Genomic DNA, 16,971 nt, shown 5'->3' with positions numbered 1-16,971 from the left:
AAGGTAAGGAAACTCTAAACTCTTGTGGTTCGTCCAATTTTGTGTGCCCTAGTGTTAAATTGTTCAATTGTATGAACTAGTTTGAGTTTATGTTGAATTAGAGTTGAAATTGTCAAATTGGATTGAATACATTGGAGGCTTGATGGAGTTTGGATGCCATTACTTTGGGGATTTTGGATCCTTGGAGCTGTGTTTGGTGCCTCTTTGATGGTGTCTCGGGTAATACATGGAAATCGGTCAAGGTATGGTTTAGGTTTCGCATATTTAATATATAATGTTATGTGAAAACTTAGGCTAGACGACCATAGGATAGGTTGGAACGTAAAGGAATGTTTAATGCTTAGTATCCTTGTGATGATTTGTAATACGAGTTGTGCGTTTGATTGGAAGGCTGCTATTAATGAAAATATTAGGATGTGAATTGTTGAATTGATGATTATTGACTTGATGACATGAATGTATATGTCTAGAATTGGTGAATTATGACTTTGTTGATGTATTTGAGAGATTGATACATGATTTTGTTGATTTGGGACATAGAAAACCATGGTGGTTGTTGTGATGTTGAGGAAGATGTGTTGTGTTGAGGATTTATGAGTATGGTAAGTTGAATTGAGGTTGGTTTTTAAGAAAGTTGAGGTTTTGAGATTTTGTGAAATTTGATTTTTGGCCAAACTTTGCCAAGCCATAACTTGGCTTCTGGACCCCAAAATGATTTCAAATTTATTTTGTATGAAAATTAGATCCGTAAAGTATACACCGTTCGAAGAACGGATGAAAAATATTTTAAAACGAAAACGTTATGCGCATCGGAAGTTTGAGGTTTTAAATTGAAACAATTTTGCAGATTCCAGACTTAGCCAAATTTTTTACTAAAAAGCCGTGCATGCGTACGCATAGCACCAAAAAAATGGGGTTTCGCGCACACATACAGGGGCCATACGCATACATGCAATTCTGTCTCGCGTACATGCGTATGCAGACAGGTGCATGCGTACGCGTCTTGGCCAAAAAGAGGCCTGTGCGTACGCACACATGTGTATGCGTACGCACACCCCTGTTTTTAGCAAATCATTATTTTGTGTTTTCAAATCCAATTTGACCTCCTAAACCTCTAGTTTTATATTGTTAGTTCTAAACTTGATTAGGAAGCTTAGTAATGAGATGGAGTTAGGAAATTGAGGTAACTTGGGGATGAAGTAAAGGGTAAATATGATGAATCATGAGAATGATGTGAATGTATGAGGAGTTGATGATGACATGGCTATGAAGAATGATTATGAAATGAATATGAATGATTATGAATACTTATATGGATTTTCATTTAATGTTATTTGAGATATGAGTTTCTCTGGGTGAAATACCGTGGCTTGCCACCATGTGTTCCAAGTTGAGAATCGATACTCTGTTGACCCTACGTCGTAAGGGTGATCGGGAGATGGTAACCCCCATTGAGTAAAGTTATATATATGAATGTATGAATGAAAAGAGAAAAAGCTATGCATAGATTCATGGGGATGCACAACAGGGGACAATCCAAGGGTTTCAGACTTATCGGATTGGCTTGATAACCGACAGATGAGCCTCATCAGCCGTAGGACAGGCGTGCATCATGTGCATATTGTTTTAGTTGTTTGATTGTGCATTAACTGGAAATGCCTAACTGCTTATGACATGCTAGTTGTTATACTTGCTAATTGTACTATTTGTATCCTACTTGTGCTTGCAATTGTCTGTTTGTCTGTCTTTGCAAACTCACCGAAGATAGAGGAACGGGGAAAGGTGGAAAGGTTTAGAGTTGAAATTAAGTTTAAGCTAGGTTTAGAACTCCCTAGATGACCACCCTTTTTATGGTTTCTGTTTAGTATTTTAAGCTTTATAATCTAAGTGTCGGCATTTTAGGATTGCCTCTGGTATTCCTAGGACCTTATATATTATGTACGTGGCACCTTTACCATGCTGAGAACCTCTAGTTCTCACCCTATACTGTGTTGCTGTTTTTCAAATGCAGGTCGAGAGGCTCCTCGGTAGATATCTGGACTTCTGAAGCAGAGTAGTTTTTGGGTTTCTTTTTGCTGTATAGTTTATGTGTGTATATACTTAGCTTTCTCTCCGAATAACTTGTTTAATTTGTTCCTCTTAGAGGTTTACGGAGAACTAGGATTTTATTTATGTATTTTGGGTTTTTGGGGCATGTATATATATATATATATATATATGTAAATATTTTTCGGCCAGTCTTGACTTCGCAGACTGAGTCAAGAGCTAGTTATTGTAAGACCCATGATTTTTTAAAATTCTTATTATGAGTCAATTTTAATTTATTTATTCATTAAAGACTTTATTTTAAGAAATTATTTTATTAAAAATAATTAAATCAAGTTTCGAGAATTAAATTAAAAATTTTATTTCATTTTATAATTACTTGATAATTTTCTACATTTAAACTATAAAGTTTAGTAGTCGTAAAATAGTAAGAATTTTATATGATTTGATTTAGGTAATTGAGATTTTGGAATTTAATATTTTAAATTTTAAATCTTGTTAATAAAAAAAATTAATTATATTATTGTATATTCTAAATTAGAGTACTTAATTGAAGGCCAATTATTAATTTGATATAATAAATAATATTTTTAAAAATAATTTTAAAGGATTAAATTAGATTTCAAATTAATACAACATACCCTAATTTTATTAAAATTACCAAACTCTAATTTTATCCAAAATCCCCAAATCCAATCCTAATTCTAGACAAACAAAACCCTAATTTTTATCCTAACCCTCACTTTTGCCCTCCTTACCACCGCCATTCACATACCCACTTCAGGAACAGAAAGGAAAAGAAAGGGAAGAAAGAAAGGGGGGAAGCTGATCGGGGAAGAGGGGGAGAGAAAGAGTGAGACCCAAAAAAGAGAGAGAACGCTGAAAGGAAGAGAGAGGGAGATCCAGAGGAGGTGCCGCTGGGCCAGAGCCGCCGCTGTGAAGGTCCTCGCCGCTGCCGCCATAGCCACGTAGCCGCTGTCTGGTCATCATCGTCGTCACGCTTGCCAGAACCGAGGCAGAGAGCAGCGCCGAGAGGAAGCCCGTCAACCCCATCGCTGCCGTCGTGCTCGCAAGTATGGAGGAAGCCCGTTACCGCTAGCTTCGTCGGATCTCTGTCATCAAACCCGTCCTTGCCGCCGCCATTGGAGTCGCGAACGGAGGAGGGAGAAGAGGCATGAAAGGGAGCGTCGCGGTGTTGCCGTGGTTGTCGAGTGGATGGGATCGCCGTCGTCGCGTTTGGGTGGCTGTTGCACCACCGTTCGTTGCTGCCTTGTCGCCATTGAAGCTTTGCGTTGCCGTTCTGACCGCCGGTAACCACCGGTGGAACTCCATCTTTTCGATAAGCGTTTTGTTCTGGAATCTATGAAAATCGGAATTCTGTTATGAGTTATTAAAGGTTCTGAGACGTTGGTAACGTAGGATCAAACTCTGAGTCTTGCATGCTGAATTCAATGGTTGTTGCCTGCGACATCAAGTTGTTGCGTCATCACCGGAGCTATTGCTGCTCCGTGTTCTCGGTTAATCGTAAGTCCGGTAAGCTGTCCCTTGTTCCGAACTCTGTTAGTCACTATTCTGTTATATGTTACTAAGATTCCTGCAATGTGAATGCCTTAGGATCAAGTTCCGGTTATTGTATGTTACAATTCAAGCTGTTTCGGTTGTTGCAAAAGTGGATAAAGCTGAGATTACGGTTGTTGCTGTCGCTAGCCGAGGGAAAAGGGATTTTTGACACGTTTTGATTTTGCGAGTTTCGACTTTGAGGTAGGGGTGTTTTTATTAAAACTCATTTTGTCCTTAAGAGTTTTTATAAATTGATATTTAGGCGAGTAAATATTTTTGGTGATTATGGAGTCTTATGAGTTGAACTGAACTGCCTTGAATGAATGTGATTGCTTACTTGTCTGTGGCTAGTTCTGAATATTGAGTTGATATTGAAGTAGTGAATGAAAGATTAATTTAAAAATCTGATTCGAATGTTTATCAAGTATAATTTGAGAATTGGAAAGTGATTTGATGTTAGATTTAGTTTGACTTCGGATCCGAGATTTTGAAAATGTTGGAAAGTGTTTGAGAAAATGTTAGTTGACTTTGTTGGAAATGAATTGGAATTTGGAAAGGGTTATAATATTGGAAATGAGCTTGATTTGTAGAAAAAATGAATTTAAATTGAAAATGGTTTGAGATATTGAAATTGTTCTGATTTTGAAATTGAGTTGAAAGGAGGTTGAGAAATGGTTTTGTTGGGACCCGGAAAGGGTGGCAGTGTCTGAGTTTTAGAGGAGATGCTGCCGAAATTTTATAAAATTAGAAGTTTTATTTGGAGTATTTAATTAAAAAGATTTGTTCTTAAACATTATATGTTTTTAAGATTGATTTATTTATCAGAGAAAGAATTATGTTTTGAATTGGGATTTGTTAATGGATGGAATGGAAAGAAGGATAATGAGGGTTTTTTTTTGAAATATGGTTTTGGAATGAATTTGAAAATGAGATTTGGATTGATAAATGATTATGACATTTAGAATGTTGAGATATGAACTTTGAATTAATCACATGGCTTATGAATTTGAATTATCTGAGATACAAGGTTCCCTGGATAAAGTACCATGGCTTGCCACCACGTGTACCGGGTTGAAAACTCGATACTTTGTTGACCCTACGATGTAAGGTGACCGGGCACTATATAAATTCTCCGGGAATGTTACCCCCATTGAGCAATATTGATTATTTGAGAAAATTCTATGCATAGACTCTTGGGGATGCATGTTAGGGGCCAGTCTAAGGACAATTCAGACTTGTCGGGTTGGCTGGATAACCAACAGATGAGCCTCATCAGCCATAGGACAGGCATGCATCATATGTATTTGTATGCTTTGCTTGGGTTTGAACTTGTTTAGGTTTGCCTAATTGCTAAACTGTTCTTAACTGCTACTTGAACTATTTGCTGTAACTGTTACATAAGCTTGTGCTTTCCTTGTCTGCCTTGCTTGTGTTTGCCCTGGCGTGCTACATTTGAGAATGAATTTTGGTGCTGAATTAGTGATTGTGTTATTTGATTGTGTGGTTGGTTTCTGATTAAGATTTTCTTATAAGAAAGGAAAGGTTTCGGATTTCTGAAAGATTAAACATTGTTTCTTTGAAAAGATTTTGAACAATTACCTATTGGTTTTTTTAAAAGATTCATAAGGCAATGATAATCACTGAGCTCGAAAACAGTTTTCTTATTAAATATCTTCTTATGACAATTTTGAAACTCCGTGGTGAGACCGTGTGGTTAGGTTCTCACCCCCCTACAGCTTTACCTTTTTAGGAATCGGATGAAGCATTATGAAGAGTTATACTGCGTTTGATTTATATATTGTTGTATTATTTAGATTATTTTCGTCTCTCGTCTTTGTTATTACAAGTTTGTAAGAGGGATAGGAGTTGTATGTTCTATATGTTTATTATATTATAAGATATTATGTAATGAGTCTTGTATATGAATCTATGCCTTCCTGTATTTCTTTTGAGATAAAGTATTTATTTCCGATTTTCAAAGAATTCAGTGATACAGTGTTGAGTCACAGGCTCCTATGTTAATATTTAGTATATAAAGTAGTCGTAATACTCCTTGCTATCAGAGTGGCACAGCCGGAAGCGTGGCATTCTAGTAGTGAGGGTGTTACAGTTATTTTGTATCATTGACTCTCTATTCTCACTTTCTGTTTACTTATACTTATGAACCTTAGTTTTCTTCGCACGCAAGTAATTCCGTTTCCTGAACGTTGCGCTTTTATTTTCGCGAATTTTGTTTCACCTATTTTTCAAGGTTCCTAGTTTATTATATTCTTTCTACTACTAATATATGTATATACCTTATTTTAGAAGTGGTAATGCCACACCACCTCTGCTTTACGGCTTAAGCGTAAGGCTCTGTGTGGTAGGGTGTTACAATTTCTCTCTCAATTTAATGTTTCTATATTTTTGTTTAGATATACTTACAAAATATTATAGCTTTAATTTGGTTTAATTCTTTGTACTTGCTTTTGTACTACTCTACCCTTGTGTTAGTAATTAATGAAATGATGGAGAATACCAAACTTTTGTTATCCCCTCTTTAATATATTAAAATTGCATGAATTTGTTTGTATTCTAAATTTCTGATAGATAAAGAATTCGTTTCCGCAAGTGATATTCGGACAGAACATAGAGTAAACAGGATTTAAATAAATCACAAGTATACCACAATCCTAAGATAGCGTTTGTTTTGAGGTACTGAGACAGAGATTGAGAGACTGAGACTTAGTATTGTGTTTGTTGGTTCAAAAACTGGTACTAAAATTTCTGTTCCTGTCTTCAAAATTTTAATATTTCAGTACCTCCAAAAAATAGGGACACAGGGGACTAAAATTTTTAGATATAGAGACTGAAACTTTAATAACATTTTATACCTAAAATATTCTCATTTTAATTAATTAATTCCAATTTTACTCTTTGTGCAAATTAAATTAGAGTTTCATTTTTGTTTCAATTCCTGTCTCTCATTTTGCACCAAACAGAATATTGAAATTTATTTCAATCTCTATCTCTTAGTCTCAGTCTCTCAGTCTCTCAGTCTCAGTCTTTCCATCTCTATCTCTCCACCAAATGCTACCTAAATATTATAAGTACCCAATTGAAATGCAGACTAACTAAAGTGTTACAAGTGGGAAGCTGAACGTAATATATTTGTATCATGAATTCATTATTTTTAAAATCTTAAGTTGTTATATATATATATATATATATATATATATATATATATATATATATATATATATATATATATATATATATATATATCTTTTAAAATCGTGTAAATATTTTTGAGATTTTTTTTAGTGTTATGCTAAAATTTTTTTTTTGAAATTAACAAATAAAGATCAAATTTCAAATTTTTAAGTCATAGAAAATTCGATACTATATCATGAAATTAAACTACTTCTCATAAAAACTTAAAATTGATAGAATAAAACACACGAATAATTATATTTCTAATAATTTAGGAAAAAAATATAAAAAATTCCTCCAAAACTTTTGGACTAACAAAAAATAATTTTAAAAGATAAAAATTAAAAAGAACTTAAGAACTTTTAGATATTGAAAACAAAATTAATTATAAATAACTTTGTCCTTGTTGAATAAAAGGTATTGACATAACAAGTACAATGTTTATATGTCAATTTTATAAGGTATTACGCAGTATTTTTAATCAATGAAAACAGTTATTTGATTATTAATTCATTATTTTTGTCAAAATTTTCAAATTTTTTATAGCTCTTTCACCTTTTTTATCTTTTAAAATTATCTTTTTAGACACTTGAATTTTTCGAGTACATTTTAAATGATTTAATCTATATTTTAATTTAAATTTGTTCGATAAGAAATCCAAATATGTCCTAATTATTATTGTTGCGAGCAGCCACGATTATAGAGTTTTATACTGCAATTTGGAAATAAAAAGAATCCTAGGACAAGTTTGAAACTAGATTATCATTATCCTCTGAATTTTTATAATAAGATTCGAAAAGTTCATAGTTTATGTTTTTAAATCTATTGAAAATTGTTTTTGAAAAGGTCAAATACCAGACTTTTGTTATATGGGCCGGGATCCAATTAATGCATTCGACTAAGGGTTTAGGGTGTGTTTGGCAAACGCGTTGGTGAAGAAAGAAGTGCGTTTGAACTTCTTGAAAGTTTCATTTTTATGTTTGGCAATTTTTTTCTTTCTAAACGCAGAAACGATTCTGCCTCTCTAAACCCACGTTGAGGAGAAGAAGCTAAAATTTGTAGCTTCTACGGTTCACGTTCATGGTTGCTGATTACCTTTAGAAAATTAGGTGAGAAAATTTTTTCTTTTTTACCAACCTTACCCTTCATTTTTAGTTCTCTGTAGTTCTTTCTACTTTTTCATAGATATTCCTTCTATTTTTTTTTCATCAAATTGTTCAGATTTGTTTCGATCACTAGTAAATTGAATATTTTAATTTTTTTATTATTTTTAGTATTCATTTTCATATTTTAATTTTTAATGTTACGATTTCTAATGTTATGTTTTTATGAGTTTTTTTTATCATTTCCTACACTATTTTTTATATGTATATTTTTTATGAATTTTTTTATTTTTGTTTGACTTTGTTTATATAATTTTTTATTTATTTTATTGTATTTTTTTATTCATATGATAAATATTGTTGATTTTTTTTATTTTTTGTAGTGCTATAATTTTTCAGGTATTTTTATTAATTTTGAGTAATTACCCAAATCAGTCCCCGATTTTAGAATCGGACATTTTGGTCCCCAAGAAAAATTAATACACGGATCAGTCCCCAAGGTTTTACTCCGACAGACAAATAGTCCCCAGTTCATATTTTCCGGCAGAGTAATTACCCATATCAGTCCCCAAAGATTTTAAAAACGGTCATTTTAGTCCCCAAGAAAAACTAATGTATAAATCAATCCCCAACTTTTCTCTCTGTTAGACATAATAGTCCCCCGTCCAAAATTAAAATAAAATAAAATAATTATTATTAATTGCACAATAATATTGTACTATATTTTTTTGTATTTTTTAGACAAAAATAATGATAAATTTATTTATTAAATTCTTATATATATATATATATAGTCACTCAATAACAACAACAACAACAATAATAATAAAATTATTAGAGATTATTTTACAAAAAATTCAAAGTTAAAATTATATATGTTTATATTAAAAAATATGTATTAAAATAAAATATTTTAATTTAAATTTATATTAAATACATATTTTTTTAATACAAACATATTTTTTAAAATAGTATATTTTTTTATTATATTAAATACAAAAATATCAAATAATTTTAACCTTAATTTTTTTGTAAAATAATCTTTAATAATTTTATTATTATTATTATTATTATTATTATTATTATTATTATTATTATTATTATTAATTACATAATAATATTATACCATGATTTTTTGTATTTTATAGATAAAAATAATGATAAATTTATTCATTAGATTCTTATATATGTATTATATATATATATAGTCACTCAATAATAATAATAATAATAATAATAATAATAAAATTATTAGAGATTATTTTATAAGAAATTTAAGATTAAAATCATTTGATATTTTTGTATTTAATATAATCAAAAGATGTACTATTTTAAAAATATGTTTGTATTAAAAAAATATGTATTTAATATAAATTCAAATTAAAATATTTTGTTTTAATACATATTTTTTAATATAAACATATATAATTTTTTTTACATAGGACATCTTTTGATTATATTAAATACAAAAATATCAAATGATTTTAACTTTGAATTTCTTGTAAAATAATATCTAATATTATTATTATTATTATTATTATTATTATTATTGAGTGACTATATATATATATATATATATATATATATATATATATATATTATATAAGAATTTAATGAATAAATTTATCATTATTTTTGTCTAAAAAATACAAAAAATATAGTACAATATTATTGTGCAATTAATAATAATAATTATTTTATTTTATTTTATTTTTGGACGGGGGACTATTATGTCTAACAGAGAGAAACGTTGGGGATTGATTTGTACATTAGTTTTTCTTAGGGACTAAAATGTCCGTTTTTAAAATCTTTGGGGACTGATCTAGGTAATTACTTTGCCGGAAAATGAACTGGGGACTGATTTGTCTGCCGGAGTAAAACCTTGGGGACTGATCCGTGTATTAATTTTTCTTGGGGACTAAAATGTCCGATTCTAAAATCCTCGGGGATTGATTTGGGTAATTACTCATTAATTTTTATAATTTTTTAATTATTTTTTGTTCATATAAATTCTTTTTTTTTTCTATCTTTTACTACATTGTATTTATGTTGTGTATGAAATTTTTATTATTTTTTATTTGTATGATTTTTTTTCTATTCTTTGATGTACTCTATCTTTGTTTTATATTAATTTTTTTATTTTGTATTTTGACTTTGTAAAATTTGTAATTGTAATTATTATATACTACGTTTATTATCTAAATTTTGTATAATATAAACTATGATCCTATAAAAAAGGACAAAATAAATAAAAAATTAATTATAAGTAACAATAGTGTCATAAATAATAAATATTTATAGTCCAAAATAATATTAAATTAAAGAATACGGGTAATATTAGAAAAATTATAGAATATTTTTTTTGTTTAACATTATAAAATTTATATTACTCTCTTTTATATTTTTTTATTATATTTATTTATTTATATAATAAATATTTTTTATATTATTTTTGTTAGGTTCTGTTTTTGCATGTATATAAAAAAATAATTTAAATTGATGTCTCTTTTAGTAATTTTTCATCTAAAAGTGATTTTGAGTAGTATAATGCAAACAACATCTATTTTGCTATAATCAATTTTGATACAAATATTGTCAAACATAAATCACGTTAACTCAAACTTACTTTTCATCAAAATCAATTTTATAAAATCAATTTTATGCAAACTCACTTTTTGCAAACTGAAATCCAAACACACAATATATAGTGGTTTGGGTGCACTTCCATTTTGACATGGTTAATAAATGCAAAGACAACTTTTGTCATCGTAATATACGAAGGTGCTTTGGGCAGGGATTGATGTCCTTATGCCCTATCAAAAATAGTTCAATCTGACCCCTATTTTATATTATATTTATTTGAATGACCCTCAAAAGGTGTGATCTTTTATTAGAACAAGAAAAATGATCTCATTAACGACTATCAAGGGTAATGGTAGCTAGGTCAGTTAAAATCTGCTACTACTATTAGTGAAAAGTTGAGTTTGTTTAGTTAAAACAGCTCAGCAGCTATGCTACTATCAGTACTATGTGTGTTTGTGCATGGCACGTCCTGTATAGCCTAAGCTAGCTATATATATTGTCCATCACCCTTCGTTGTAAATCTAACTTACTACTTGCAATACAAGCTTTCTACGCCTTTCTCTCTGTTTTTCTGAATTCTGTTCTATCTCTTAATGTTACCTTATGATCATGTCTTCTACTCACTTGCATTGATTCATGCCTCAGACCATGAATCCTTTCAACGACTAATCTTGGAGTATACTAGAAGCTTGAAATCACTAACAAAAACGAGAAAAATAATTAAACAACCATGCTCCAAACTCTTTTTTTTTTCCCGTTAAATTAAGAAGGTAGTAATAACTGAATGGTATAACCTTACTTAGCTTTTTGCAAATAGCAAATTAAGAAAAATAGAGAAGAAGATATATAAAATATAACACAAACAATCGATAAAGAGAAATTAAACATCATACATGTCACAACGTGCACAACAGACGCAATATGACGAGGATGAAACAGAAATTTTAGTCTCAGTTTCTTAATTATACTATAATAAAATTTGGTAGAATTATTTATTTAGAACAAATGTTAAAAAATGTCTTGAGGAAACTGCTACACGACGATGGGGTCCAAAAGCAGTGCCATGATGTCATCGTTCAAAAGTTCACAATTGGTGTATTTATCTTCAAAGTTTGCATATATAAACTCACATATGCGAGCCAAGTTAACAATGCAATCAAGGATGGGTCTTGGGATTTCCTCGGTTAACTTGAGATACTCTTCGTTCATATCCTTCCAAGAATCATTGATATCCTTTTTGATGAATTCATAGGCCTCCTCTTCTGAAAAGTTATACTGCTTCATGCAACTTTCTACTGCAGAAGCAACATGTTTCCTTTGTTGTTCAAACTACACATGTTGATCAAATTTAAAAAGCAGCAGTTAATTATAAGCGGCATTATTCCAAAATTTATAAAACTAAATTAAAGTAATTTTAGTGTATAAACGTTATAAAATATTTTATACAGTTTTTCATTTATATCATTTTTTGGATGATTATTTAAACAGCCAATATTAAAAGAATTTGGATCCTCAAAAGTTTGAATTTCACTTTAGAGAGTAAAGTGTGATCTTCTATTCTTAAATAATTTCTCTTTTATATTTATTCTTGGTCCCACCTATGAAATCAATGATGAGAAATCACACTTTACTCCCTAAAGTGAAATTCAAACTTTAAAAGATCTAAATCTATATTAAAAATAGTTATTTTTATTGACATAATATTACGTAATTGTATAAAACTTTGTGTATGTTTACAGTGTATTAAAATTAAATTATATATATACCAAACTAATTAAATAGAATTAAAAAAATTAGAAAAATCTCTACCTTATGTGAGGACAAATCATTTGTTAGTCTGCCAGCAAATGATGAGGCTTTTAAGATGAAGGGAATATTAGAAATCCAATCAAACATTTCTTTGGATGCAAATTCTCCAAGAGCAATGAACACTGTTGTGAACCATGGGCTTCCTGAAGTGAGAATTCCGTTAATCATGTACTCATCATATGTTGGAATGTAGTCCTCATGGCACCATTTTGCTTCAACCATGTAAGCTTGTACTATATTAGAAAACTGCAGGTATAATAAAGTTATTTATTTAATTAAAGTGATTATTAATTAATAAACCAATAAGTCTAATGAATGAAAGCTTACAGCCTGTTTAACATGTTGCAACACTAAGTTTGAGTCTCCACCCACATCATTCATGAAAACCTCTATTTCCATCCAGCATTCCATGATTGCATTAAAAATAACTTTAAAGCAATCCGGAAGAGACTCAATGCATTGAATATCCCATCTGAAAAATAAAGGGGCTAAAAATTAAGAAAAAGTGAAAAAAATCATGGGACTGAAAAGTGAAAAGTGATTAAGATTATTATGCAACAAAGATATTTTTTTCCCTTTATTGAGATAGCATAATATAAACACTGGTGAATTCTTGTTCTAAAATCAGACCTTTGGATTGCTTTGGTGAAGAGTTCAAGTTCTTCAACTGTGCCATAAACATCAAAAGTATCATCCACAAGAGAGATACATATAGCCAATTTGGTTATCATTTGTCTTCCAGTGCTATATTTAGGCTCAGAGTTCGTAGCAAAAGGCCAAAAGAATCCTTCAACTACCCTATCTCTTGCATAAGGAACCTTTGTTGCAAAATCTAATTCTCTCCACCACCTGTAATACAACTAATTAGGCCATGTCATGACGGTTAATTATAGGAGTTCTTTTTATTATTTATATTTTGATAATTAATGAATGCTCTATTTTTTAATAACTTTCATAACTCAATGAACAAATCATTATCTATTTCTTCATTATAAGAAAATAACAATTTGTTTTCTATCTTCCACGTACTCTAAAGCAATCAACTAAGGTTGTTACTTTTATGTTTATTTTAAAAAATAAAAAGAAACTAGTACAACATGCAAATGCTCAAAATAAATAAACTTGATGAATTCGGGCTTCATATTTCTATTTTGATTTTAATTGTCATTTATATTAATAGTAACTAGAACTATTTGACTAACTAAATTAGATTGATCGAATAATTAGTTTATTTATTTATTGTAAAGTAAGTATTAAAAGTTTAAATTATATATATATATATATATATATATTGTGAGGGAAAAAAACTAGCTAGGAGAACTTGAGTAGAAGTATAGCACTTACTTGGTGTTGCTACCAATTTCTTTTTTATATAATTTTTGTACCATATTGAAATCCAATTTTGCCAAGCTTAGAAGATCAACCTTGTCACACGAAGGATTTTCTTCGTAAAAAGACATATATGACCTTGCCTTCATTCTTGGAATTGCCTTGTCAAGAGGTTGTTGTAAACTTTGATTGACTTGGTTAGCAAGAGATGGGCTCAATTGATTGGTAATGGACTTAAGTTTATTGTATGTGAATTTATGTGCTTCCTCTAATATATCTTCTCCATGAACTCTTAACTGTGCAGCCTCATACAAGCTCCACATTCTTTCAACATCTTGAGCAACAATTATTTCATCGAATTCTCCTTTTTTATTCTTGAATTTGTTGAAAACATCTGTATAATTCATATTTATACTAACTAGTGTGAATCCATAATTAATAAATTGGTATCTTTTTATATTGTAATGATATATATAAAAGATAAAAAAATTAGTTCTATATGTACCTGATGAAATGTTATATCCTTTTTGTCGGAGCAAACGAAAAAATAATGCAGTAAAGTGAAGGTCACATTCTTCTATAGCAAGATCTTTGTTAATAAAATCATTGTGGATGTGTACTAATATTCTGTCAATCTCATTTTCAAAATGATAAGATATACTCAATCGTTGAATTGAATCAATTAAGCTTAATCTTTGTAAGATATTATTATCATTAGAAAGCAAATTCATCTTCACTTTTTCTTTATGCATTTGAACTTCTTGTTTCATGATTTCGTTCACTTCCTGCAAAGTTTTCAATTTAATATTTAGTTCAAATGCATGAAAAATTAACAAATAATGAGAGTAAGTCATATCTCTTTACATATGATCAACTATTCAATTTGATCTAAATTTATTATGACATTTCTTTTTTCTTTTAGAGATAATAAAAATCGAACACTAAATCATTCAATCATAGATATTCTGATATAATATAATGATATTATGATACTTTATTCAAAATTTAAGCCAATAAAAAAATATATAAATAATTATATTTCTAACAAAATTATTATATGATGATTTGTTGAGAAAGTTATAGCTTCGATGTAACACTTAAATATAATCAGATACAAATCAGACTGGTACTAGTAATAATGTTTTATGTTTCAGTTATTATGCATATCATTTCTCAATTTAATTTGGTTGTTAAATAAATTTTTTAAGTTTTCAGTATTAAAAATAGAAAATTTTTGTGAAAGCAAATATTTACTAAAGTTGCTTTTCAGTTTTCAGTATGAGTTAACTTCCACAAAGTTATACTATATATTTTTGTTGTTATGAAAAAAATATAACGTAAAAGATTGAAAGTTGTGCCATTTTAATAATAAGTAAAGAAGAGTTTTTATTTGTTTGATAAGAAAACAAAAACGTAAGTTAAAAATATAAAAGTCAATATTAAAATGAATCTTATTTATTAATTAAGTATATAATTATAGAAATGTTTACAAAATGCAGACTAGGCTATTTTAATACTATGACTCTTTAAAAACTAAAAAACAAAAGAAAATTAACGAGATTATATTTTTTTCTCTTTTCAACTTAATTAGGTTATCTTCATTAATTAAAAAAAAAAACAAATAAAAAAGAAAGAAAGAAAGTATATTATTAAAAAGACAGTCTAATGAATAAATATGTTAATGCAAGATTTCGAAAAGAACTCCATTCAAAGAGTGTATTATACACAACCGAATCTAATAATTATTTTCGTGGTTATTTTCACAGTTTGAACTCGATCTTGACTTTGAAATCACATGGAAATAATTCAATCATTACTTTAAAATTCTCTTTTAAAACATATGTATATATAAACTAAGAGTTTAATTTAGATACTGACTATGTAAAGCGTTTTGTATTATCGTGTAATTATACCTGTTCTTTTAGATGACCACTCACACGATCAATGTAAAATATAGTTATTTTTACTGATGTAATATTGTGTAATTAGATGCACGTGAAAAACTATTTTATACTGACAGTACATTAAAATTAAATTCATAAACTAATTATGTATTTTCTTATAACAAAATATGAATTTAATTTTAATATACTGTCAGTGTAAAACATCTTTATATGTACATCTAATTACATAACATAATATCATAAAAAAATAACTACTATTTTTATGAACTGTGTGAATAGTTATTCAAAAAAATAAATATGATTACATAACTATATAAAACATTTTACACTATGATATCAATACATCAAAATTAAACTCAACAAAACAGATATCCAAAAATATACAAAAAGTTATGGAAATTTTTGGGATTACATTTGCATACTAGAAATACAATATAGATAACTTGTTTTATACAACTAGGGATCCCGTCCATATATATATAACTATCATTCTTGTTAAAGACACTTACCCAAGCATTATTTTGAGTTTCTGGCGTAGAAGTGATCAGATATATACTATCCGTATTTTGAATATATGTATAAGTTTAACAATATACTGATATTTCATCATACAAAATTAAATAAGATACCAAGGATTCAGAATCAGCGTATTTTTGGAAAGTATCGTGCCAAATGCTAGGAGCAAAATTTGCAGAGGGTCGCTTTGAGTTAGAAGGGGCAGGTTGACTCGAAGTCATCACTGGAACTGAAGCTGAAAGAGATATGTATAGTATTGGGTAATGAACGATATTAAGACGTTTACAACCAATAATTATATAGAATATGGTTCACTAATGCAAAGGGAGATGAGTTAATGTCCCTAGCTGGATGCCCATTTTTAAATGTGAAGATTGTGCATGTGACCCCAAGTGGATAAACAAGATTCCTTTTTATTTTGTCTTGTTAAAAAGTGAGTGAATTCTCTAGCCATTCCTCAATTATTAAAGAATTGCATATCCTTTAATCTTGAATAGTATTAACTATCTTTAACCTTATAAATTAGTTAATTGAATAAATGATCATTTGTACTCATGAGAGATGAAAACGCTGACATTTGTATCTATGATTGTAACACCCTAACTACCAAGGCTCACGCTTCCGGCTGCGCGACTTTGATAGCTCGGACATTACGACGACACTTATACTATTTAATACTAAAATATGAGTCTGTTTAAAACTTTAAACCGTAATACCGCTCCCAAAAATACTTTCGTTCGATAACGTACATCCACAAATACCATACAACTTACAACAACTCACAAACAGTACATCCATATATATACATAAATATATATAAATAACTTTACAAGCATTAACCAATACAATTCCTATCCCTCTTACAGAATATAACAAGATAAAGGCGAGGGTACAATAAACCATAACTAAAACAATACAGAGCATCTCAA

General features: G+C 29.3%; 1 protein-coding gene across 4 annotated transcripts in view; it reads right to left on the bottom strand.

Annotated features, from left to right (window-relative positions):
* LOC112771648 (probable sesquiterpene synthase) overlaps window positions 1–16,394 on the bottom strand; it is a 149,708-nt gene extending 133,314 nt beyond the window's left edge. The window contains exons 1-7 of one of the 4 annotated variants that reach the window (XM_025816435.3): window positions 16,156–16,385; window positions 14,128–14,407; window positions 13,638–14,016; window positions 12,924–13,142; window positions 12,621–12,765; window positions 12,294–12,539; window positions 11,316–11,813 (exon numbers count right to left, since the gene is read on the bottom strand). In XM_025816435.3, coding sequence (XP_025672220.1) covers window positions 11,517–11,813; window positions 12,294–12,539; window positions 12,621–12,765; window positions 12,924–13,142; window positions 13,638–14,016; window positions 14,128–14,407; window positions 16,156–16,263 — 1,674 coding nt within the window. In that variant the 5' untranslated portion in view covers window positions 16,264–16,385 and the 3' untranslated portion in view covers window positions 11,316–11,516. Of the gene's footprint in view, window positions 1–11,315; window positions 11,814–12,293; window positions 12,540–12,620; window positions 12,766–12,923; window positions 13,143–13,637; window positions 14,408–16,035 lie in introns of those variants that run through there. The other 3 variants (XM_072225590.1, XM_072225591.1, XM_072225592.1) reach the window with 3 other exon arrangements.
* Between the last annotated feature and the right edge of the window lie 577 nt (window positions 16,395–16,971).

This window comes from Arachis hypogaea, chromosome 18 (genome assembly GCF_003086295.3).
Source record: "Arachis hypogaea cultivar Tifrunner chromosome 18, arahy.Tifrunner.gnm2.J5K5, whole genome shotgun sequence".
NCBI classification, from domain to species: Eukaryota; Viridiplantae; Streptophyta; class Magnoliopsida; order Fabales; family Fabaceae; genus Arachis; species Arachis hypogaea.
The sequence above is the reverse complement of the archived record's forward strand: the minus strand, read 5'-3'. Positions and strand labels throughout refer to the sequence as shown.